Below are 26,537 nucleotides of genomic sequence, written 5' to 3'. Positions count from 1 at the left end.
TGTTAATGCTTTTCCACACACAGTGTCTCCACGAATCCTCCAAGTTGAGTTATCTTTGTTTTTACATTTTATCTTTATTTTTACATCTTAAGAAAACATGGTTACCTGATTTGCCTCAGGTCACGCACGCAGCTAGTGTGTGATCAAAGCAGCACGGAGCCAGAAGGACGTGATGGACATTTCCCAAGCCTCTGCTCTTTGCACTTGCACTCTGAATTGTATTCTACTGAGACTCAGCGGGTGGCACCAAAATATTACATCACAATAAAGTGCTCAAAGACTCCGCTTTTCCTAGAGTTTGTAAATGTGAGCAATTTAGCTCTCAATCACTGATTATTTATCGACTCAGCTGCTAAGAGTTATAAACTATATCGGCTTGTTAATAAATGTGTGAGTTTTTGTTCTTTAGGGTATCGAGGCAGTCTTTCTATGTTGGTTTTTATTAATAGTTTAGAAAAATCTAGTAGTTACAGAGTCCAAAATTAGGAGGGTGGTATGAATTTCCCATCCCTTTTGAGCTGCTGCATATTCCAATAAGCCCAAGACCAACAAAAGAACCATTAACTCAAAGGAACATATTTTATTCCACTTTCCTCTGTGGCAGAGCAGCAGTTGGTTTCACTTCAATGTATACTGGCTACAGGAAAGAAAGAAACAAAAAAGATTTTTCTCAACCACCTTTACTGGCTCACATAAATAACGAAAGACAAATCCATCTGTCTTCCCTTTTTGTCTCCTTGGTGACAATTTACTCCAGCTGTTAATAAACAAACTACTAGAAATATGCAGAAGGGGAAAATGAATTTTACAAGATAACAGAGGTCAATAAGCAGTCAAATATGTCAATCACTGGAAGGACTTTTTTTTAAAAGATTAAACCACTGATTTGCAACTTTTATTCACAGAAATTTCATCTATATCTATAAAAACCAAGATAATTGATAACTTGATTTCAACTCAAGTTTTGACAGCAGTTGAAGTTTTACATTAAAAAAACTGCAAAATGTCAACTAAAAAAACAGACAAAATGTTGGGACGTGAGTTTGTACTTAAATTCTACTAACTTCAACAAATAGAGAGTGGGTGCGTATCAGTTCACGTCAGTCCTCTGGTCTGAAACACACTTTCCACTGGACACAGGTTATTCCCTCTTCTGGGCGGGCGTGGGTGGCTTCTACTGGGAATTAGTATATAGTCTGTTCTTGATGAAGACAACACTAGACAGATGCTGCCTAATCCCTGGACAGTGCTGAATGTGACAAAACCAGCGCGACACGTTAAGATATTTCTCCTTCTCTTGAACTGTCAGATCAACCTAAGTAGAGATGAAAAACACACACAACACAGACATTACATAAGTGCAACTATTAATATCCCTCAAGTGGGAGACAGAAACTGGGGGGGATCCCCCCACGGGGATCAACGCCAACATATTCAGATAGGAGTGAACCATCTCAGCCACTTGGACGAGCTCTCCATTTGTTTAAGGCTTTCATGTTGCCGTCAAGACCAGACGTGCTTCTGAGCGAAATCTCAAGTTTTCAACAAATGAAAAGTCTACATTAAGTCAGGATCTGGAAGACCAGAGGGCTTTTTTTTTTTAATTAAATTTTATTGAAAAGGAAGAGAATAGCTTCTGAGAGACTAAGATATGGTTCTTTCTCCAGTATTTTTTGCAAACCTAAAATAAGAAAGGTTTGTTGGCATCTAACATACTTAACAAGGGAATACAAAGTAAACTCACACACATACATGTCTACAAATACACACACACACACACACACACACACACACACAATTTCTGGATGACTGCTGTAAATAAACGTGCAGACAACTGCTGATTTCTACCACTCTGCAGAAATGCACAATGACCCTTTTACTGTGAACTAATTATTGCTTAACAGAAGAAGGAAGGGCTATTTCCAGGGTGTGTGCCTCAGATGAACTAAAGGCATTCTGAATTCTCTTTGCAGTAAAGCTGAACTTGATCTTTAGAGGATGCAGCAGCTCACAGAACTGACTGTCCCGCTACAAGGAGGCCCAGAGACCTGGTTAGGGAAAGATGCAATCAACACAGTGGGTCAGACCCCCGATCACTTCACTGGGCTCAGACCCCAATGCAGGCGACTTGAAGCCATTTCTCCGAGCCAAATTTTGGATTGGAATCATGAAGAGGTGTCAGGCAAGAAGAAGCCAGCAGGCCAGCCATGGACCAGGTAAGACTAGTGTAGTTCCTTCTCCTGTTGTTAGTTCATTTACTTAACACATTGCAAGTCTCCATGCAACTGAGTAGGAATGCTCACAAACACACAAAATCTCAGTCACCCTCTCGGACTGCAAATCCATTAGCCATCTGCTTGTTGCATATACTTGTGTCCACAGGCAAATGCTCTCCTAAGGCACCAGTTCAGCAACACTGAAGGACAAATCACTCTGGTATTTGATAACTATTACAGAATAGAAAATATTATAAGGGTAGACAGGTAGCATTTTCTCAACAAATGTTTAATTGAACTTGTATTTTCCTTTCATGTTTACTACCAGGCAATTTAAACAGAAAAGTGGAGAGAGGTCATTGGCCTTCCTTTTTGCCTTCATGACATTAGGATACAATTGTACTAATAGCTGATCTGTTAACATCATCTTTGATGTCAAATGTCTATCTCTGTTGGACCAGTTTACTAGCAGAGTCTCATTGCTACTGTTACATAAAATTTCACTTTCCGGTTTAAAGCCTACATGCAAAGTGCTATTCGTTATTGTTTTGTTGATAGGTCATAGTCATGTCCAATTCTTTTGTGACACCATGGCCTACAGCCCGCCAACCTCCTCTGTCCATGGGATTTCCCAGGTAAGAACACTGGAGTGGATGGCCATTCCCTTCTCCAGGGGATCTTTCTGACCCAGGAACTGAACCCGGGTCTTCTGCACTAGGCAAATTATTTACTGTCTGAGCCTCCAGAGAAGCCCGCTTTCACACAAACACATACATTTGTATATATATACATAAATAAAATTCAAAACCAACTTCAACAAACCTCTTCACTGATAGCTAAAGCAAACAGAAGTAGCAAGTATTACTCCAACTTGATTTCATGTCAGCTGTTGATACATATGGTGAGTCCAATTTGACTGCTTACAATCTGACTAATTTCAGAACTCTTTCATTTTAAAAAGCCTCTACTCAGCTGTTTTGTGAGATGTGATCGTTCAGAATGAATTAAAACACACAAAGAAAGCATTTCCGAACAGTAACGCTTGTTTGATCTAGGTTCAAGTTGTGACGCGGCAGCGAAGGGCAGTGTGTGTTTTAAAACCTGCACTTCAGAACAGGCCGCGCTGTCAGGCTGGAGGATGCTGCCGCGAGGCCTGTGACTGTGTCACGGCAGCAACACACACGGCGTGCGGCAGGGTCAGGGCCTCACACTTCCCAGCCTCCAGTGTCAGGAACACAACAGACCCACAGCATAATGCAATTTTCATTCCAAGAGCTTCTAAAGTTTCTTCTAACATTTCCTCATTGATTCTTCTAATTAGATGATCTATGGTAGACAATGTAAATTTGTTCACTTTCCCTCAGGACATTTTCCGAGAATACAACCTGTTTCCAGGAAGACATTACACTTAACCTTTTGGTTTTATTACCACCACTACTCTTTCGGAAAACATACTGTAAACAGAGCAACAGAAGACTTGACTCTCACCACGCTTAAATTCTTTCAGAACTTGTGGGATGGGATCCCCATCAACTATTTTACTAATAACTGAATTTCCACCATCCCTTTCTAGCTGACAATTTTTCTTTCTCCTTTTTCTTTTTTTAATAATGGGAAACACAATGCGATTGTTCTAATTAACACTTCCTGTTTCTTACTGGTCTGCGTGCCAGTGTGTCTGCAGTGATGTTCAGCCTTTCTACCGAATCATTCCTTCATATTTATACTGGCGCTCTATAACCAGTTTGAACTGTAAGGCCAAACAGATAATATCTTTAGTCACTAATTTTCCATGAAGACATGTGAGAAACACTCTGAGCGACCCTTTCCAGATCAGAGGAAATGCTGGTCTGCGAGCTTTCCGGCAGACTCCACGCTGCCTCTAGGACACTCTTCAAGCTGGCGTTCCTGGATTGTTCGGTAGCACTTTCTTTTTTACTTCTCCTTTCTTCCTAAAAGAATGATACCTCCACTGGTGTTCCAAACTCCAAAACAAATGTATTTCAATTGGTAACAATCTTATAGTTGAGCTGCACGTAACGTTACAAAGGATTTTAATAATCTCGAGGAACAGCCTGCTCACGGGGGCTGCCGTGTACTGGTGAAATCACTTCCAGAGAGCAGTGAGTCACGGGGCTAATCACGGACGGCCACAGTAACTGGCACTGCAACAAAGGACGGACAACGTAATGCTGCTCAGAGGGAATTAAGAGACCAGACCTCAAGAGCAACTCGGCCGCAGCTACACCCGGGCTCACGCTGAAACAAAACACAGCGGGATCATTTGATGGCTTGAAGGTTCCCTGTTTCATGGACGGTGCTGACTGCGCTGATGACATATTAAGTTTTAATAATGTGAACAAGGAAATGAAGGAACATATGAGGGTGAAAATAAATACACAGCCAAGAAAAACAAGAAGCTATGGGATGAACTTGAGCATGAAGCTAGCTGAACCTCCCGTTGACCCTGCCTGAAATTAATACCTAGAAATCACTTTCTTCTCACCTGGGTACATTTACACCCAACTCAGAAGGGGTGTCCTTCAGCACCACAGGCTCTGTCTGGGAGGCCTGCTCCTTGAGAAGGTGTCTCCCGCCCCGACGTGACCTGCCTGCGCACGCAGCAGGGTGGAGGAACAGCTTCGGTTGTGGGCTCATTTGATGAACCCGAAGGGACGGTGAGGTGATTTACATATTATTCCACTCAATTTTGTTTCAGAAAAAATGAGCATGAGAGCCTTAATCATAATATTGCAATCATATAACAAGGATACACATCTCAAAATAGAGATATAAATAGGCAGGGATCACAGAATACTGTCAATGGAAGACTAGGTTTTCGGGTGTTTTTTTTTTTGAAGTTTTATTTTGTTTATTTATTTTTGACTGAGCCACATGGCTTGTGGCATCTCAGTTTCCCTGACCAGGGACTGAACCCAGTCCACAGGAGCGAGAGCCCAGAATCGTAACCACTAGGCCACCAAGGTACTCCCAGAAGCCTCGATTTAACACGCGGCATTGAATGAAACACTTCCAACCTGCTTGGGAACCACAGGCCCTTGTGGGCACCTAGAATCAGTGAAATAGCCTGGCAGCTGGTACATTAGGGAATTAGGATTTTGTTCACTCTGCTGGCAAAGATTTCCACACAAGCTCCCTCCTTCTGAGTATTTCCTTTCCCTACTGCATGACCTGTGTAAGCCAGAGAGAGAAGAATGTAAAATAAGCACTGGTTTGCAAGAGTCACACTTCCATATAGTCTTTTATTTTTTTAATTAGAGGGAAGAAATGCTCATCTTCTTAATGACAGCTTGTGTGTGATTTCTCTGACATAGCTGAGCAGGGAGACAGAACTGAAGGCGTGTATCTGGACAAACCAAGAGCTGAGGATTCAAGTTACACATCCAGCGATCTAGGCTGGATGGGAAAGAAAGTGCACAGGCTTGAAAAAAGGGGAGAAACTGAGTTACTTCAGGTAATGATGGGACCAGGGAGTAAGACTGGAGGGAAGTGAGACTGCAGTGAGAGAGGAGGTCCCACAGAAGGTGGGGTACTAAAAGCAGGAGTGGACAGGTGATGGCAGGGTCCAGGTGAGGATGACGACCAAGTCCAAAGAGGGCAGAGAAGGAGCCACAGAGAAAAGCAGGAATAAGAACAGGAACAAAACCAAGAATGTCAAGGAGCAGGAAGCTCCCACGTGTGATGGATCCACGGAAGGAAGGAATATTTGCATAAGGTACCTTATATAAAAATAATCCCTTTCATTTGATAAGGTGAAAATGCATATTTGATTTAAATTCAAGACAAATGAAAAAAAGGCATTCTGAACATTGCAGACAAAAAAAGCCAATAACTATTTGAATACTCACAATAAAGCGATGAAGCCCATAATATAATAGGATATCTGCTAATGTGAAGTTATATCCTGTAAGGTAGACTTTATCTTCAAGATATGAATTAAGATCCTAGAAAAACAAATAATAAAATATTAATTTAAAAAACAATAATAAACTTAACTATACATTTGATTTGAAACATTTAGAAAGCTATTAGCAAACAAAACACTGACATTTAATAAATTCAGTCTTTGACAATAACAGAAATTTATTTGAAATCACAAATCATACATCAACTCATTTTAAAAATCAGGATAATTATTATTCATCTTATTTTATTTTAAAGAAATAAGAAAACATTAGAAAATGATATTCACAGTGCCATCTATGGTAATTTCAAAGACTCCAACTGTTTCTTTTGGGAAATGGGGGGACATTTTGTAAATCATGCTCATGTTAGATTTATTTTCTCCATTGAAATATGAAAAGCTCCTCAACAATTCCTACATCTTAAGAGAATTACAAGGTATTGGTTTGTTAGATTTTTTTATATATGTATACTTTTAACTTCTTAATTGAGATAAATACATGTAACACATAAAATGCTTTTGAACTGTGGTGTTGGAGAAGACTCTTGAGAGTCCCTTGGACTGCAAGGAGATCCAACCAGTCCATCCTAAAGGAGACCAGTCCTGGGTGTTCATTGGAAGGACTGATGCTGAAGCTGAAACTCCAATACTTTGGCCACCTCATGCGAAGAGCTGACTCATTGGAAAAGACCCTGATGCTGGGAGGGATTGGGGGCAGGAGGAGAAGGGGATGACAGAGGATGAGATGGCTGGATGGCATCACTGACTCAATGGACATGAGTTTGAGCAAACTCTGGAAGTTGGTGATGGACAGGGAGGCCTGGCGTGCTGCGATTCATTGGGTCACAAAGAGTTGGACACAACTGAGTGACTGAACTGAACACATTAAAATTAATCAAATTTTTATTTACCACCACAGCCATCTGTAGGTGCATAATTCACTTAATGTTAAGGGTATCCACACTGTGGTACAATCGATGTTCAGCACTTTTTCATCTCAGAAAACTAATGCTCTGTACTTTTTAAAACAACTTCCCCTTTCTCTCATCCCCAAGGCCCTGGCAGTCACTATTCTGCTTTCTGTTTCTATGAATTTTATTCACAGAATTTTGCACATGCTGTATATATAAGCAGAATCATGTACTATTTGTCTTTTTGTGACTGGCTTATTTCACTTAGCATAATATTCTTAAGATTTATCCATGATGTGGCCTGTGTCAGAATTTCCTTCTTTATTAAGGCTGATTAACATTCCTATGTAATCATTCTAGAAAAACTTCTTAAGCTGCAGAGAGAGCAGTTTGTTTTCACTCTCAAATCATATGCCACATGCTTGGCACACAGTGGTTCAGTAATCAGTAAATGTTAGCTGAATTGAATCTGAACTCTTTGAATATGCCCAAGTCTTCATTTAAAGACAGTAATTTTCAAGACTGTATATGAATATGGGATTGTAAGCGGTGGTACAGATGATGACATAAAGAAACATGTACACAGACAAGGAAACAAATGCATAAGAATCAAAATAAAACTGGGCAGAGACGGTAAAACACAATGGTATATACAGGCTATCACTTAAATTCCCCAGCAATCTGTTGGATGGAAATGTTTTTTCCTCCAAATGTCTTCATATGAAACAAGTCTGATACAGCATAAGAATAAAATAAATATACCTACAATTAATTTTAAGAACCATCTCTAAAAGAATCTGAAATAATAATTTAACACTGCTTTGTGTAGTGTAGATATTCTTAACATAGTCCATATCTATGTTTTAGTTAGGGCTTTCCTGGCGGCTCAGAATCGGTAAAGAATCCCATCAGCAATGCGGGAGACCTGTGTTGGAAGATCCCCTGGAGGGCATGGCAACCCACTCCAGTATTCTTGCCTGGAGAATCCCACGCACAGAGGAGCTGAGCCTTGCGGGCTCCAGTCCATGGGGTCTCAAAAGTCACAAAGACACAACTAAGCGACCAAGCACAGCACAGAATGTTTCATTATAAAGACTCCTTTAAGGTGATGCTCTTCAGTCAGAAAAACTTTAAAATGGAGTTTCAAAAACTATCAAGAGGTAATCTTTTTCTGATTAGTGATATAAATAAAAATTTTCAGAAATTAAATTCTGATTTTTCAGAATCTGAATTCTGAAATTTAAAAGAGAATTTCACACTCAAAATATTCATAGAAAAGAACTATAGTCTGATGTTTATTATATATATTATATATATATTTTATTTTATTTATATATTTTATTATATATATTTTTATTATATATATATATATATTATATATACATTTATATTATATATATATTTTTTAAACAAGCATTTCTGATGCCACTGCCAAACTGACATCATATCTGATTTTTCTGTTTAACTAAACTTATTAAACTTACTTCAGTATTCTGGCCTAGGGAATTCCATGGTCTGTATAGTCCATGGGGTCACAAGGAGTCAGACATGACTGAGCAACTTCCACTTCTTCACTTCACTTCACTGATATTCTCTATTTGGTTAGACATTGCTCTCAAAGGGCTGCCAAACAGATAAATAGTGACAATTCTTTGGGAAGATCCCCTAGAGAAGGGAAAGGCTACCCACTCCATTATCCTGGCCTGGAGAATCACAAAGTGTCGCACACGACTGAGCGACTTTCACACATCCTTCATCTGGATCCAAATGTCAGTGTATTGTAACGTCAGCTTTTTTAAAAAAATAATTTTATTTATTTTTGGCTGTGCTGTGCGGGCTCTTCTCTGGCTTCGGAGAGTGGGGGCTACCCACTAAGTGTGGAGCACGGGCTCTAGGGCATGCGGCCTTCAGTAGCTCTGGCGCATGGGCTTAGCTGCTGCTCAGCAGGAGGGATCTTCCCGGGCGTGTTCAGTCGTGTCCGACTGTTTGCGGCCCTGTGCACTGTAGCCCACCAGGCTCCTCTCTGTCCATGGGACTTTCCAGGTAACAATACTGGAGTGGGTTTCCATTTCCTACTCCAGGGATCTTCCTGGACCAGGGATCCAACCTGTTTCTCCTGAATTGGCAGGTGGATTCTTCACCACTGAGCCACAGAGGAAGCCCAATGCCTGTTTTTTAATTACATATTACCTTAGCTCTGAGTCACTGTGGTTTTAACTTTGAAATGGAACTTTAGCAAGTAAATCAAATCCTTTTACAATATCCTTATAGCAAGATTTTTTAAAAAGTAATAAAAACAGAAACAGCCCAGTATAAAAACAAGCAAAGAAGATATGTAAGCAAATTTTTTAAAAAAATGATGAAAATGCTCGTGTTATGGAAAAAATGCCACAGCATTAATAATGTCGCACACCCAAAAACAGCAAAGTAAACAAGGAGATCACTTTTGGGCTTTGTCATGAAATCGGGGTGGTACAGGAGGAAGAGGGGTAACATCTAGGTCAGCAGGGGTTTTGAGGAAGAGGCCACGGTCATCGCATACTGCCAAGCTACAATAAAACACTTTCCTGGAAGGGAGATGAGCAACATAGCCTTAGAAATGTATGTAGCTTTGGTCCAACAGTTTCCCTTGCAGTTTAGCCTAAGGAAACAAACGGAATGCGTTAAAATATTTAGCCACAGTCTGGTAATTACATGGGGACAGACTAATGCTGGCAAGACTATATGATAGAATACTAAAAGGTTCATCAGAGACAATATAAGTGAATATTTATGGACTTGAAAGGCTTCCCTGGTGGCACAGTGGTGAAGAACCCACTTGCCAATGCAGGAGACGTGGGTTCGACCCCTGATCTGGGAAGATCCCACATGCCTCGGAGCAACTGAGCCCATGCGCTTCCCCAGTTGAGGTTGTGCTCTAGAGCCTGGAAACTGCAACTACGGAGCCCCCAAGCCCATGCTCCACAACAAGAGAAACGATTGCAATGAGAAGCCTGCTCACCGAAACGAGAGTGATGCTCCCGCTCGCTGCAACCAGAGAAAGCCTGTGCAGCAACAAATACCCAGCCCAGCCATAAATACACAAATAAATAGATAATATTATTAAAACAATGACAAACAAACAAAAACACTTAAAAAAAGGATAGCTGATCATGATAGACCTATAAAGCAAAAACATCTGGAATTTATTTTCTACCAATTCTATTGATGGTATCTGTCAGGAATAGAATTTAAACCATTTCCCCCAGAATGATAAATGAAAAGCTTTCAGTACTATGAGTTCTTCTCGTACAACTTACATTACCAATTTACAATTGGCATAAAATTAGGAAACAAAGGATTCCTACAATGACGTGGTTATCTGGGTGATGTCAAGGTTCCTTCAAATTTTAAGCTTTTTTAGAAAAAAAAAAAAAAAAACTGCTTTATTTTTATATAGGTAACAAAAATAATTTTATTTAGAAACTTTCATTCTTGGTGACTCTAGAGCCATATTTGGTTTATATTTTATAACAATAGATTCTTTAATTCTAATTTGATTTCTTTAGAAAGAAAATACAAATCCTAAAGCATTAAGTCTCAAGGGAGGGAAACGGGAATTCTCACATCAATTGGACAGGCTTTTCTCAAACTACAACCCCCTCAAACTCTGATTCCTTCTTTCCTTTAAGAAAGTACTTTGCTGCTTAGAGAATCAGAACTACTGACTGGGGGAAATAAGTATCAAGCAAGCATATAAAAGAAAAAATCATAAAAAGCTATAATTATTGACTGTGATGAGTGCTACAAAGGAAAAGCAGAGGATGTTAGTAAAGAAAAGCATTCAAAGAAGAAAGTTCCTCTGTGTGAGAGAGAGAGGTAGTAGTCAAGGATATGACTGAGGAGGGGATCTGAGCTGAGGCAGGAGCCGAGGGCCAGGCAGTCTGTTCCCAGGAAAGGCAGTAACAGGTACAGACAGGGGAAGGCAGTAACAGGTCCAGAGTATCGCGGGGTAGAGGAAACAGTAGAGACCAAGAGCTTCAGTTACTGAGTCTCAGGGAAAACAGATCCCAGCTACTAGCAGTTCACACACACGTCAGCCCATGAGAAGAAACCTTGCCATACCTTCAGCACAGTGCGGATGTCGTCCTTGCTAGAGTGCCCGTCCACTCGAGTCACCCTGTATTCTAGCCACTGCTGAACCACGGCTTTCTCCTCCGGCGTGCTCCCCAGCAAATACTCCTTGTTGGCCTGCTTGACGAGGTGAGCGGCTATGGTAGTCAGTCCTGTTAGACTTGGACCATTGTTCGTCTGAAGAACTGGAATCTTAAACAGAAAAAAAAAAAAAATCTTAAAATACCATCACGACTGGTAAGTTCTAAATCCTAAACTATTTTTTTTTTTAATACTCTTAAGATATTAAATAGGCTTCTCTGGTGGCTCAGTGGTAAAGACTCCACCTGACAATGCAGGAGACACAGGTTTGATCCCTAGGTCTAGAAGATTCCCTGAAGAAGGAAATAGCAGCCCACTCCAGTATTCTTGCCTGGAAAATCCCATGAACAGAGAAGCCTGGGGGGCTAGAGTCCCATGGGGTCGCAAAGAGTTGGACTCAACTGAGCAAGTAAGCATGCATGCACGAAGATATTAAATTATATACAAATCAAAGTCAGGAAAACAAGAGTTATATTAGTTTACATTTGATAACAGTGGCTTCATGCCATGAAACCGGTAGTAACATTGCAAAAATGAGTAATGATATTTCTACCTAATTTATAACTGCTACTGCTGCTATTGCTAAGTCACTTCAGTCGTGTCTGACTCCGTGCGACCCCATCCCTGGGATTCTCCAGGCAAAAACACTGGAGTGGGTTGCCATTTCCTTCTCCAATGCATAAAAGTGAAAAGTGAAAGTGAAGGCGCTCAGTCCTGTCTGACTCTTCGTGACCCCATGGACTGCAGCCCACCAGGCTCCTCCGTCCATGGGATTCTCCAGGGAAGAGTACTGCAGTGGGGTGCCACTGCCGTCTCTGAATTTATAACTACATATGTACAAAAATAGAAGATGGAAATCCTAATAATCCCACATTGATTTCTATCAAGATTACCCACAGCCTATTGAGCAAGGTGAATGAGCATGCTTAAATAAACCCAACTTTGCAATAACAAAAACAAGAAACAATTGCAGTAAGCACTGAATTCATGTTGATGCAGCTAGAACCATCAAATGAGCTGTAGCCTGGTTTAAGTGACAGGCGCTCTAATATAATGAGTTACCCCATTAACTAATTACTTAACTCATTATATGGCATGGACTGTGATGGTGACTTTGCTGCCATGGAGTGCATATTCATCAATTTCGGAGTAACTTAGAGTGAATACACTGATAATAAAAGTCTATAATAAAGTCAGGGCTTCAGGTAATCATCTGAAAAACAATTCTACTTTTTAAAGTTTTCCTTATTATAACAGCAATACAAAGGATCAGATTATAAGGAACTGCTAATTAAAAGCTTTTGATGTACAACTAGGCAAAGTATTTTGAGAAATTTAAAAGAAAATGGGAAGTATCACCAATAGGGAGACCAACCAATTATAAAGAACAAGTAAACAATCTAAACGACTTCAGGAAACTGCAAGAGAACATTTTCAGAAGACGGCTGCTCTTTCCTGCTCTCTTCAGTCTCCTGAACTCAGAGTGACTTACTCTATGCAGGGCCCTTTCACACTCAAACCTGGGTCAACAAGACCATGTGAAGTATATGGGAAGATTAACATCTTATGGATACAAATTCAAAGACTGCCTCCTAAACAATAAAGGAAGTGACCAAAGGCGGTCTCAGCTTTCCACTTCCTCACCAGCTATTTCCGCTCACTACCTAGCTCCCTGAACTCTCACTTTTGCCTTCACCCTCAAGCGAAACCATCACTTCTAAGATCACCAATAATCTCCCTTAAGAAATGCATGAAAAAGAAAACACATGAAACTCGCTGAGGGTGCTGCCAATGTTCCATTCCCTGACTGTGACTGTGTGTACTTTATGGTGGTGCTTTAGTCACTAAGTCGTGTCTGACTCTTGTGACCCCTGGACTGTAGCCCTCCAGGCTCCTCTGTCCATGGGATTCTCCAGGCAAGGGTACTGGAGTGGGTTGTCATTTCCTTCTTCAGCACTTTATGGTAGGTAAAGAGATGCCCATGCTTCCAGGAAGCGAGGGAGGTCAGGAGGGAAGAAAGAGGAAAAGAGAGAAAGAGGGAGATGGTGGGAGGGAGGAAGGAAGGAACAGAAAGGAAAGAAAGAGGAAAGTAAAGAACTGACAACTGCTGAGCATGGGAGGAAAAGGACAATTCTAAAGAGAAATATTTGTAAAAATAAATTATCCACAACCCTATCATAGGAAGTCAAAAAATTCCTGGTTACTTTCTCATCTAATTGTTACATCTTCTAAGATCTAAGAGGCAAGTAATTTCATCCTCAGTTCACAGATGAAGAACAAAGGTCACCAGGTTTGTGATGGGGGAGTCAGGATTTCAGTAAAGTACAATTGGCTGGAAAGTTCATTTTCTTTCGTTCACACAGCCTAAGCAGACAAACCTTACACAATTGCAATCATGGGACACACACTACTTCACATTCATCTTAAGGTTCCATGGTCTTCAAAGTAATCACTTTCAACGGCTACATAAATAACACCTCAACGTGCTGATGTGCCATAGTTTAACAACGGTTCTCCCAGAGTTGCATTTCTGGATTGTTTTGAAATTTTAATTATTATTGATATTATTGCAGAGAATGCCTTATTGTGGGCTAATTGCTGTCAGTTGTCTTCCCCCCAAAATGAATGAACCTTCTCATACATCATCATCCCTTTCCCCAAACACATCAACAAACCTTCAATAGCTGCCCTCTGCTTAAAAAAAAAAAGAAAAAGAAAAAAGTTTAAATTAAACTCCACAACCCTCCCAACTAGGACTCCAACTATAATTCTGGGTTTACCTTGTATTGCATCATCCATCACATTGCTCTACTTGTTGCCTCAAATTACCCAATCTTCAGTTTAGTTGCTCAGTCGTGTCTGACTCTTTGCGACCCCATGAACTGCAGCACGCCAGGCCTCCCTGTCCATGACCAACTCCCGGAGTCCACCCAAACCCATGTCCATTGAATCAGTGATGCCTCATCCAATCATCTCATCCTCTGTCGTCCCCTTCTCCTCCTGCCCTCAATCTTTCCCAGCTTCAGGGTCTTTTCAAATGAGTCAGCTCTTCGCATCAGGTGGCCAAAGTATTGGAGTTTCAGCTTCAGCATCAGTCCTTCCAATGAACACCCAGGACTGATCTCCTTTTGGATGGACTGGTTGGATCTCCTTGCAGTCCACCATAATTTATTAGTTTTATACACTTTAAACACCAACTTTTCGTGAAGTTTCCAAATTCATTTTTATAGTCAGAATTAACTTTCTCTTTCACTCATCAACAGCGCTCTCCTTCATTTAGTAACTATTCTGTTCTGCTTAAAAAGAGCCCCTAATGACTTTTTCTCGTGCTGGATGGTAAGCTCCCCGAAGGCAGGACTCATGTTTGGTAAACATGTGGGGAAAAAACACAAACCAAATGAGAGAGAAGCAGCAGGAGAGGAATCAGCGGGAGGTAGGGGAGAAAGGAAAAAGCAGGTCTCTCTGGCTCCAGTCAGTGGGCTGGTCTTCGGCACATCACACATCTTTTCCTGTGTGTGTCTGTGTGTGTGTTCAGCTGTGTCCAACTCTGTGTTGTGTGTGTGTGTTCAGCTAAGTCCGACCCTGTGTGAGTGTGTTCAGTTGTGTGTGATTCTCTACAATCCCATGGACTGCAGCCTGCTAGGCTGCTCTGTTCACAGATTTTTCCAGGCAAGAAGTAGGTTGCCATTTCCTACTCCAGGGGATCTTCCTGACCCAGGGATCCAACCGGAGTCTCCTGCATTAACAGGCAGGTTCTTTACCACCAAGCCACCTGGGAAACCCTTTCTAGACTTCAGTCTAACTTGTAAAAACTACAACACGACTGCTTTGGAGATGAAGCAGTCTTCGGTTCTTCTGAAGAAGAACCAAAGAAGTCAGAAAAAAATATATATATATATATGTGAAGAACGGAGGAAGTCAGGAAAAAAAAAAATTCATCTAGAAAAAAAATCTCCAAGGGGCAAAAACCTTATATAATTGAAAGTTGTTTTCCTACAGTCCCCTCCTCTAACACAGTCATTGCTCCACCGCAACCATTTATCTTTATAAAACACAGAAGCCCTTCAAAGCCCTTAGAAATCTGTTCCTACGCCTCACTAGGTCACCTCAGACCGCGGAACTTCCCCCTTGATGTCTGTACGTTGCACAAGGAACTTGATCAGACCTTAGAACAGGATTCCACTAAGGGATCTCGCGGCCGTCCACGCCGCAACGCCGCACTTTTCAGCACTGTAACCAAAATGGCTGCAATGTGTGTCCGCTCAGCTAAAAATCAAGCCTCCGGAGGGGCGCGGCCGCCTCGACCACCGGCCGTGCCCCCCGGCCTGGCACGGTGGACTCCGCAGCCCATTTGGTCTCTGCGGTCGATGCGGCATTCTGAATGAAAGGTACTGTTTACAGTAAGTGCTGTCACTGAACGCACACGCCGGGCCTCCAGCCTGCTCTACCTGAGGGCTCTCTGACGAGCCCCTCGCCTTCCCAGAGCGGGAACCCGAGGGCTCTCTGAAGAACCCCCTGCCTACCGAGAGCGGGAACCCGAGGGCTCTTTGAGGACCTCCTCGCTTTCCCAGAGCGCGATGATGACAGCTTCGCAGGAGGAAAAGTTCGCGGCGAGCGGAGCAGGTTCCTCTCGCTCCCTCCGCTCCCTCCCGGAGCCAGGGCCGCAGAAGACGGGTAGCGCAGACACGTGAGGAGAAGCCGGGCGGAATCCTCCCTCCGCCGCCTCCCCCGCCCGCCCGGCCCTACTCGGGCTCAGCCGGCCGCGCTCCCGTCCCCATCCCCTGCTCCGCGCCGCCTCCGCGTCTCACCTGGCGCTCGCCCTGAGCGCTATACTTGTTCCCTTTACTCAGCCCCAGAGACTTCTCCAGCAGCGTCAGCTCCGCGGCCGCCGCCATCTTCCGGCAGACCTCCCGGCAAAGGGCGGGACCGAGTCAGCAAGGATCTCGTGCATTGGCTGAGAGGGACGTCCCGCTCCCTCAAGCGTCACCGCCTATTGGCTGAACGCAGGGGGGCGTGCCAACACGCAGGAGGCGGGGTTAATGAGGGCGGGGCCAAAGGCGGGGTGTGTGACAGGTGGAGAGAGGCTGGCTAGCCTCTGAGATGGAGCTGGGGTAGCAGCAGAATCCCGAATTTAAAGATTATTCAGAGAGCGCTGGGTATGTTAGTGTCCAGTAATTTGCGTAGCCCAAGAAAGTTAGCCTTTACTTGTTTTAATGATCTTTACTTACAAAGCCTCTAAGATATAATAGTGACACAATTTATGTATATATTTATTTATGTGTATTTTATATATATATATATATATATATATATATATTGATTTCCCAGGTGGCCCTAGTGGTAAAGAATCCACCTGCCAATGCAGGAGATGCAGGAGACCTGGTTTGGATCCCTGGGCGGGGACGATCCCCTGGAGGAGGAAGTGGCAACCCGCTCCAATATTCTTGCCTGGGAAATCCCATGGACACTTCAGTTCAGTTCAGTCGCTCAGTCGTGTGCGATTCTTTGCGACCCCATGGACTGCAGCACGCCAGAATTCCCTGTTCAGCACCAACTCCTGGAGTTTACTCAAACTCTTGTCCATCGAGTCGGTGATGACATCCAACCATCTCATCCTCTGTCGTCCCCTTCTCCTCCTGCCTTCAATATTTCCCAGCATCAGGGTCTATTCAAATGGGTAAGTTCTTTGCATCAGGAGGCCAAAGTATTGGAGTTTCAGCTTCAGCGTCACTCCTTCCAATGAATATTCAGGACTGATTTTCTTTAGGATGGACTGGTTGGATCTCCTTGCAGTCCAAGGGACTCTCAAGAGTCTTCTCCAACACCACAGTTCAAAAGCATCAATTCTTCCATGCTCAGCTTTCTTTATAGTCCAACTCTCACATCCATACATGACCACTGGAAGAACCATGGCTTTGACTAGACGGACCTTTGTTGGCAAAGTAATGTCTGTGCTTTTTAATGTGCTGTCTAGGTTGGTCATAACTTTCCTTCCAAGGAGCAAGCGTCTTTTAATTTCATGGCTGCAGTCCTGGAAAGCTACACAGTCCGTGGAGCCCAACAGTTGGACACCACTGACTGAGTACAGCACTTGAAGTATATTTATGTTTAATTTATGTGGGTTTATTCAGTGATAGTGACAACAACTTATGTAGCTTCTGGTGTATAAATAAACAATGCACATAACCCACTCTCCCTAAGTTGCTATAGTCTTACATCTTCAAAGTAGAAAATGAGGTAGTATATGTTGAATCTTGAATATTTCCAAAATATTACTGAAAATAATTTCCACACTAATGAATGAATAAACAATGTGTGTATTAGTCTGAGAGAAGTGGAAAAGAGCTACAAGATAGTTGATCACTAAGTCAAAAGTACAGAAGTTTAGTGGGCAATGCTATCACTGTGTGACACTCTCCCTACCCTAAAATACTTAATGAGTTAATTCTGGCAGCAGAAATAAAGGTAAGGAAAAGAAAATTTGGCCAAATAGACATAAACAAAAGACAAAGGAAATTCCAGTGTAAGTGGATTATTGTGCATTAATTATCCTTATTTTCCTTATATAGAGACTTGAATGACTATTTCTCTACTTCCAAAAAGGCTAGTCCTCTGACAAAATTCATCTATTTTTAGTGTTTAGGTATACTGCTTGTAATGAAACATTTAAAACATTTCTACAGTTATCTGATTCCAATGGGTGGTGTAGTTAAAATAAGACTAGATCTAAATCACCTAAACTAAGATTTGAGGGCCTTCAATGGTGGTCCAGTGGTTAAGACTCTGCTCTCCCAATGTAGGGGACCTGGGTTTGATTCCTGGTCGGGGAACTAGATCCCACATGCTGCAACTAGAGATCCTGAATGTCTCAAGAAAGACCTGGAGCAATCAAGTAAATAAATATGTTTTTAAAAGGTTTGATTGAATTCTAGAATAAAGTATCAGGGGCTTCCCAGGTGGCACTCGTGGTGAAGAACCTGCCTACCAACGCAGGAGACATAAGAGATGCTGGTTCACTACCTGGGTCAGGAAGATTCCTTGGAGGAAGGTACAACAAACCACTCCAGTATTCTTGTCTAGATAATCGCATGGGCAGAGGAGCCTGGCGGGCTACAGTCCATGGGGTCGCAAAGAGTCAGGCACGACTGAAATGACTTAGTGCGTGTGCGTGCACACACACACACACACACACGTATCAGAAAGAACAGACACCCTAATAAGAAATAGATTGAATACATGGGTGAACTATCCCTTTGTAATTTATGCAGTTTGATTTGAAATATAAATAAATTTTGTACTTTAAAAGAAAGCTGTTTGTTTTAGAGGAGTTATAAGTTTACTTCTTCCCTTCAAATCCTGAAGATTTTTAACCTCGAATTTCCTTTTCTTCCCTGTAGTCTTCCTTTTGTTGAGAATGTGCATAACTGGGGAATAAAATTGGTTGACCAATGCAGTGCTTCTAAGATGGAACAGAAAGGTGGTGTCACATTAAAAGGGACAAATTTAAACCAGACTTTCGGAGTCAGAGGTGCTAGTGGTGTCACTCCGGGAATGCAGGTAACTCCACTGGGACTCAGTTTTCCAGAGTATAATACAAATGGCTGGGGTTAGATATCCTCTCTGGTTTCTTTCGGTGTTGATATCCAGGTTTTCAGTATTTGGAGACTTCTGCCTTAAAGTGAGCATGTATTTTTGTACCATTGTAATTTTGTAATGTGACTGTGCCACTAATGCAGTTTTGTGTTGTTGGTTGGAAGGGCCTTTTGTTGGGGCTGACTGTGGTGTATAAATAAAATGCTTGCTTATTTGAACATATTTGGGGGCTGGCCATGGGGGGGTGTCTAATATTCCTGTCATACTTTCTTACCTTAATACCAGCAGATGTGAGATCTAGTTTCCGGACCACAAATTGAACTGAGCCCCCTGTATTGGGAGTGCAGAATCTTAACTGCTAGACCACCAAGGAAGTCCCAGGAGTTTCTCTATATAGAAGTGTTCCAGCTAATAAATGAAGATAAAACAACATAATATCATTGTTTTGCATCAGTTCAGTTCAGTCGCTCAGTTGTGGCCGACTCTGTGACCCCATGGACTGCAGCTTGTCAGGCTTCCCTGTCCATCACCAACTCCAAGGGCTTGCTCAAACTCATGTCCGTTGTGTCGGTGATGCCATTCAACCATCTCGTTCTCTATCGTCCCCTTCTCCTCCCACCTTCAATCTTTCCCAGCATCAGGGTCTTATCCAATGAGTCAGTTCTTCCCATCAGGTGGCCAAAAGTGTTGGAGTTTCAGCCACAGCATCAGTCCTTCCAATGAACATTCAGGACTGATTTCCTTTAGGATGGACTGGTTGGATATCCTTGCAGTCCAAGGGACTCTCAAGAGTCTTCTCCAACACCACATTTCAAAAGCATCAATTCTTCCATGCTCAGCTTTCTTTATAGTCCAACTCTCACATCCATGTATGACTACTGGAAGAACCATAGCTTTGACTAGATGGACCTTTGTTGGCAAAGTAATGTCTGTGCTTTTTAATGTGCTATCTAGGTTGGCCATAGCTTTTCTTCCAAGGAGCAAGTGTCTTTTAATTTCATGGCTGCAGTCACCATGGCAGTGATTTTGGAGCCCAAGAAAATAAAGTCTGTCACTGTTTTCATTGTTTCCCCATCTATTTGCCATGAAGTCATGGGACCAGATGGGGTGATCTTAGTTTTCTGAATGTTGAGTTTTAAGCCAACTTTTCCACTCTCCTCTTTCACTTTCATCAAGAGGCTCTTTAGTTCTTCTTCTCTTTCTTCCATAAGGGTGGTGTCATCTGCATATCCGAGGTTATTGATGTTGATGTTGTCTTGCAGATCCCAGTGAAATAATGGATCCAGGCAATGATTATCAGTAACTTCACATCACACAAATAGAGGCAAAGAGACTGAATGAGCTTCTGAAAGAGGTACGCTTATCACCTAGGAGGTAGTCTTGCCAATTGAGTCTGAATCTTATTAAGTCTTTTATCAAACACTCAGTTCACAGGAAATAATAACAGGAAAGAAGAACTTATTAAGTGAAACCATGGATAGGCAACAGCAAATTCTAAACCACAGGAAACTCTATAGGACAAGGGAGTGGCCTGATCATTTCAGTAAGTAATTTGCAAAGAAAAAAAGAAAAACCAGAGGGGAGATGGAACCAATAAATGTAAACAGTTATGAGAACATATCAATAAATTACAATGTATGAATCTTTTTTTCAAACTTGATTCTAAAAACAAAAAAACCTGTTATTAAATAAGAAAAATGTTGATGGTCAGTTAGGACAGTGACAGGTGTCTACGACACTCCATTTATATGCCAGGAATATTAAGTAAAGGTGCCCAAATCCACATGGCTAGATGTATGGAGGGAGTAACATGGAAATTTACAGTAGCATATGTAAAATAGATAGCCAACAGGAATTTTCTCTGTGACTCAGGGAACTCAAACAGGGGCTCTGTGACAGGCTGAAGGGTGGGATGGGGAGGGAGGTGGGAGGGCGGTTCGGGAGGGAGGGGACATGGGTGTACCTGTGGCTGATTCTTGTTGATGTTTGACAGAAAACCTCAAAATTCTGTAAAGCAATTATACATTTTAAAGAAGAAAAAAAAAATCCACGTGGCTAATAGATCTATGCATGAATCACCTGGAGGATTTAAAAATTGCAGATGTCATGCCATACTCCTTGGAGATCCTGATTTATTTTGTCTGAGGTGGGAATAGGCATTGGTATTAAAAAAATATCCTCTGGTGATTTTAAGGATATGGAAAAGATACATGCACTCAAATGTTCATTGAAGCACTGTTTGCAATAGCTAAGACATGGAAGCAACCTAACTGTCCATCAACAGATGAATGGATAAAGATGTGGTTCATACATACAATGGAATATTAGCCATAAAAAAAGAATGAAATAATGTCATTTACAGAAACCTGGATGAACCCAGAGATTATTATACTAAGTGAAGTAAGTCAGACAAAGACAGATATCATATGATACTGCTTATATATAGAATCTGAAAAAATGATACAAATGAACTTATTTACAAAACAGAAATAGACTCATGGACATAGAAAACAAATTTGTGGTTATCAAAGGGGAAAGGTGGGGGAGTGATAAACTAGGAGGATGGGATTAACATACACTATATAATATATACAGTAAACAGAAGGGACCTACTGTGTAGAACAAGGAACAACAGTCAGTGCCTTGTAATAATCTGTAAGGGAAAAGAATCTGAAAAGAATATATATGTATGTTTATCTGCATCACTTTTCTATATGCTTCAAAAGTGTATAGAATACGACATTGTAAATTGATCATACTTGAATTAAAGAAAAGGAAAAAAAATTCCCTGGTGATTTTAACATAAAGCCAAGGTTGAGACCCTCCTATAATAGATGGAGGATCTGGACTTTTGACTCAACTTTCCGGTTCTGAGGCCCACACACTTGTAACTTCCCACTGTCCTTTCCCCTGTGTTTGTGGTGAGCGGATACATGCCCTCAACATTAGGCCTCAGAATGATAAGAGAGGTTGTATTTTACTTACAATAGTCAGTAATCTGCATATTTGATTTGGAAATATCCATGCGGGTACCGTGTTGCTCATAATAAAAGTAACTTGACAATTTGATTTTGTGAAATGGAACCCTTCTCTAATCTGCTGCTGTCCTAGTCAAGTTTTAAATCTACAGTACCTGAGGATACAAATTAAACGTCAAAGGAAATTAATTTGTCAAGTGGAACACGAACCGGCTGATTTTCCTTTCTGGAGCAGGCCTGACAGCTTTCTGTCTGTCATCTCGGTATCTGTTAAAACGAGCTGCATGTGCCAGAAGCCGTTACTGTATCAGATCGCTCTTAGCAGTGCCTGTCTGCAAATGTTCAGCTCTAGAACTTCAGTTTCTGTTGCAGAAGATGCTGGGATCTTAAACCTCTGTTTAAAACCAAGTTTCACCGCCATCAACTGCGTGGTAAATAAGGTGGTGCAGGTGAGTGCCTGCTCTGATTTCGTGCAGGTAACTCCCACATCCACGTCTGTCCTGCACTCATCCCAAGGGTTCATGCAGCCATCACTACGCACCAGCCCTGACTGAAGCGCTAGGGTCACATGGACGAACAACAGCTCCGGTGTAGGGAGCCTTGAGGGAAGAAGCTGGAAGACAGGCCATTAGAATCGTGTGGGAAGAATAAAAGAGTCGTGTGAGAGACAAGGAGAAGGACACAGAGAGAAAGGCAGGAATACACAGAGAAAACCTGCCTCTGGAACTGGGGGAGGTCAGGGAAGGGAGGTTCCTGGAGGTCAAGGTGTCTGAGCTGAGACTGGAGGGAGGAAAAGGTGTTTTTCAGTGACAGGTGAGAGGGAGCGCTGGTGGAGAGGTTGGGGGGCTGGGGATTGCACAGGCTCTCCTTACCTGCTCAGTCGTGTCTGACTCTGCGACCCCCGTGGACTGTAGCCCGCCAGGCTCCTCTGTCCATGGGACTCTCCAGGCAAGAATACTGGAGCGGGTTGCCGTGTCCTCCTCCAGGGGGTCTCCCGGACACAGGGATCGAGCCTGCGTTTCCTGCTTGGCAGGTGGATTCTTTACCACTGAGCCCCCAGGGAAGCCTGGGGATCACACGTACCGAGGCTGTACTTTGAGCAGAACAGTATTCTCGCAGGAGCTGTTCTGGGTCAGCGGGGGAGAGGGAAGCTGGGCGAGCAAGCAGGTGCTGGACCAGAAGGTGTCTTGTCAACTGCGTCAAGAAATCTTTGCATCAAGGGAGCCTGCTTACAGTATTGGTGGGAGTGTAAATCGGTGCAGCCTCCATGGAGAAGAGTACAGAGGTCCCTCAGAAAACTAAAAAGGAATCACCATATAACCCAGCAATCCCCCTCCTGGGCATATACCTGGAGAAAACTCTAATTCAAAACGATACATGTGCCCCAGTGTTCACTGCAGCACCCACTGATTACAGTAGTCAGGACATGGAAGCAACCCAAACGTCCAAAAGAGATGAACGGGTAAAGAAGATGTGGTACATGCATACAAAAGAATATTATTCAGCCACAAAGAGAATGAAGTAATGAAGCGTCAATAATGGATGAACCTCAGGATTATCATAGCTGGCAGATTTCCTGGCAGTCCAGTGGTTAGGACTTGGCATTTTCACTGCCGAGGGCCTGGGTTCAATCCCTGGTCAGGGAACTAAATTCTTGGAAGCCGTGCTGCAGCTACCCCCACCCCCCCCTAAAAAAGAGAGAGAGATACAAATGAACTTATTTACAAAGCAGAAACAAACTCACAGATGTAGGAAACATGTTTATGGTTACCATAAATGGGGATAAATTAGGAGTTTGGGATTAATGCTACTATAGATAAACAACAAGGTCCTACTGTATAGCACAGGGGACTATATTAAATAACCTTGTAATAACCTACAATGGAAAAGAATATGAAAAAGAATGCATATTCACATATAACTGAGTTACTCTGCTGTACATCAGAAACCACCACACCTTGGTAAATCAACTATACCTCACTTGCTGCTTGGAATTCCATAGATGACCTGGCTGCCCATATATTAGTCTCGGTTTTTGCTTTAAATTAGGCAACTGAAACTCATGTTTCTCTACTTTGTTTGATTTCAAATCAAGCATCCTCCCAACTGAGAGGCATTTTTCAAATTCCCTTAAAGTTTGTGAACAAGAATCTCCAAGGAGGTTTGCTGTTTTTGCTCCTGATTTGTGCGCTCTCGCTAGCTTGGAGCTCTTTCCAGGCTCTCTGGTGTTAAATTAATAACAAATGATGTGGAGCTGACAGGTAGGTGAAGATATGGGGGGCTAAGATATTAAAAAATATCTCAATCTATTATGTAGCACAGTGTGCAACACTTTGTCAGGTTTTGCCTGTAGGTATCTCAAGTTTACTTAAATATTTTGCTCACATCTTTTTGAACCCAGAGGATGGAGACACAGCCCTTAGCAGCTCTCTAAGACTCGGTAGCATATACGGGTGTGATCCTGAATACCGAACAGTGCCGGGGTGGGGGGGGGGTGAATTATTTGAAACCGCACTGAATAAAACAAAAACAATAACTATACTTTCTTGGTGGAGGAATTGTCTGATTTTCATTGGAAGTTATAAGAGGTCCTATTTTGGGTCCATTTTAACATATTTTCCTCACCAGCAGAGCCATCCGACTCTGACTGCCCAAAATGAGTATGCTGCTTGTCATCATAAGCATTTAAGCAGTGCCAGACCATCTACCAAGAGTTGCTTGGAAATGATTCTCAGCGAGTATGTAGAATATTGACAGTATTAATTTGGTGGTGTTTCAGCTGCATGCATTCGGTTTGTTTCATCTGTTCAATTTCAGTGCAATCTTTCTTTCAAAAGAGTTAATAAGGAACCTTTCAGACATACACACAGGTAAAGAGAGTAATATGATAAATCCCTATTAATGATCACACAGTTTCAACACATAAAATATCTTTTGAGAAGTGCGTTTGCGTAAACTCCAGGAGTTGGTGATGGACAGAAAGGCCTGGCATGCTACAGTCCATGGGGTTGCAAAGAGTTGGATACTACTGAGCGACTGAACTGAACTATGAAAAATGAATGTAGAAACTGATGGATAATGTCTGAAGTTTCCATGATTCCATTTTATAGGTAATATATGCCTCCCTCTCTTGAAGGGTCATTCTCTCTGTATTTAGTTCAGTCACTCAGTCATGTCCGACTCTTTGCGACCCCATGGACTGCAGCACACCAGGCCTCCCTGTCCATCACCAACTCCCAGAGCTCATGTCCAACAAGTCGGTGATGCCATCCAACCATCTCATCCTCTGTTGTCCCCTTCTCCTCCCACCTTCAATCTTTCCCAGCATCAGGGTCTTTTCCAATGAGTCAGTTCTTCCCATCAGGTGGCCAAAGTATTGGAGTTTCAGCTTCAGCATCAGTCCTTGCAATGCTATTTTTAAAAAAATATTTATTGATTTATTTGGCTGTGCTGGGTCTTAGTTGCAGCACACCAGATCTTTAGTTGCGGCGCGCAACTTTTAATTTTGTCACGTAGGATCTAGTTCCGTGACCAGGGATCAACCGGCCCCCATGCACTGGGAGTGCGAAACCTTAGGCACTAGACCACCAGGGAGGTCGCTCTCCATATGAGTTGAAAGCGGAGGCTCTGCTGTGTGCTCTTCCTGAGCGGTCCTGGCCTCTGGCCCTCTTCATCTCCTCTCACAGCTTTGCTGTGCTTGTGGTTATTTGCTCAGTCGGGTCCGACTCTTTGCAACACCATGGACTGTAGCCCGGCAGGCTCCATTGTCCCTGGGATTCTCTAGGTAAGAAGACTGAAGTGGGTTGCCGTGCCCTTCTCCAGGGGATCTTCCCGACCCAGGGATGGGACCCAGGTCTCCCACTTTGCAGGCGGATTCTTTACCGTCTGAGCTGCCAGGGAAAGCCCACAGCTTTGGTGTGGACAACTATCACTCATTTCTCTGCTGGCTACAATAAGCATCACTTGCTCTCACGTGCCTGTGGAGGAGTAAGGATGGGCAGGCTCCACACTCATTTCTGCCTTCTTCCTTTGTTTCCTTGCACATCACCTGAAGGGTCAAGGCAACAACAGAAAATTACAAGCGAAAGAAGCCTAAAATTATGTTGCACATTTGACTGTTTCATTTGCTTGAAGAACAGGTCTGCATCCCAGAAGCTATGCCCTTCCAAGGAGGATGTTTGGGATACCCGCATGGGTATTCCCAGATCCTAATCTCATTTCTTCCACCCACACATTTATACAATTTTGCCAAGGTACTTCCCCTCCCCCAACTTTTAAACTTCCATGATGTGGCTGTCCATCAACCTCCCAGAAAACTCCAACCTATATGCACTGAGATTGGTCTCTCTCTTCTGGCTGGTGTATTTCCCTGAGACTGAGTTATTCAGTCTAGGACATGATTCCAAGGGGAAGTGCTCCAGGAGGATCCTACATTTGCACGGCTAATTCCATGGAGGGATTCGATACGGAGGCTCCAAGTTCATTATGAGGGTGTCCGCTACCCATCTTTATTCTCCATTTTGTCCAGTGAGTCGCTGCTAAAGCAAATACAATTATCCATTTCCTAAGGCTAAGCTTGCATCCTGTAAATGTAAGGTGTAAGCTGTATAGGGGAAACAAAAGGGCCACAAATTTGCAGCCAGCAGATCTGCCTTAGTCTATAGATGTGCTGGTTTATCCAGCAGGATGTTGAACTATACCGTTTCACAGGATGAATTAG

The 26,537-nt window shown here is 42.5% G+C and overlaps 1 protein-coding gene across 3 annotated transcripts; it reads right to left on the bottom strand.

The window, feature by feature from the left end:
* Positions 1-664: 664 nt before the first annotated feature.
* On the bottom strand, positions 665-16,196 carry EEF1E1 (eukaryotic translation elongation factor 1 epsilon 1). 3 transcript variants are annotated; one of them, XM_061147655.1, is made up of 4 exons: positions 16,055-16,196; positions 11,157-11,357; positions 6,086-6,181; positions 665-1,315 (listed from the first exon to the last, which is right to left on the bottom strand). In XM_061147655.1, exons 1-4 carry the CDS (start codon positions 16,139-16,141, stop codon positions 1,175-1,177), a joined length of 525 nt encoding a protein of 174 aa, XP_061003638.1. In that variant the 5' UTR covers positions 16,142-16,196; the 3' UTR covers positions 665-1,174. The 3 variants fall into 3 exon arrangements, with proteins under 3 accessions (XP_061003638.1, XP_061003639.1, XP_061003640.1); XM_061147656.1 differs by lacking the exon at positions 665-1,315 and adding an exon at positions 4,195-4,475; XM_061147657.1 differs by lacking the exon at positions 665-1,315 and adding an exon at positions 4,490-5,408.
* Positions 16,197-26,537: the final 10,341 nt, after the last annotated feature.

Source organism: Dama dama, chromosome 7 (genome assembly GCF_033118175.1).
Source record: "Dama dama isolate Ldn47 chromosome 7, ASM3311817v1, whole genome shotgun sequence".
Taxonomy (NCBI): Eukaryota; Metazoa; Chordata; class Mammalia; order Artiodactyla; family Cervidae; genus Dama; species Dama dama.
This window is presented reverse-complemented; position numbering and strand designations above follow the sequence as displayed.

What these genes read in the sequence shown, in the direction of transcription:
- EEF1E1 (XM_061147655.1), bottom strand. Translation starts at nt 16,141, where the DNA reads ATGGCGGCGGCCGCGGAGCTGACGCTGCTGGAGAAGTCTCTGGGGCTG. An exon ending in GCGCTCAGGGCGAGCGCCAG is followed by an intron (nt 11,358 to 16,054) that starts GTGAGACGCGGA and finishes TTTCTGTTTAAG; the next exon opens with ATTCCAGTTCTTCAGACGAA. An exon ending in ACATCCGCACTGTGCTGAAG is followed by an intron (nt 6,182 to 11,156) that starts GTATGGCAAGGT and finishes TTGTTTTTCTAG; the next exon opens with GATCTTAATTCATATCTTGA.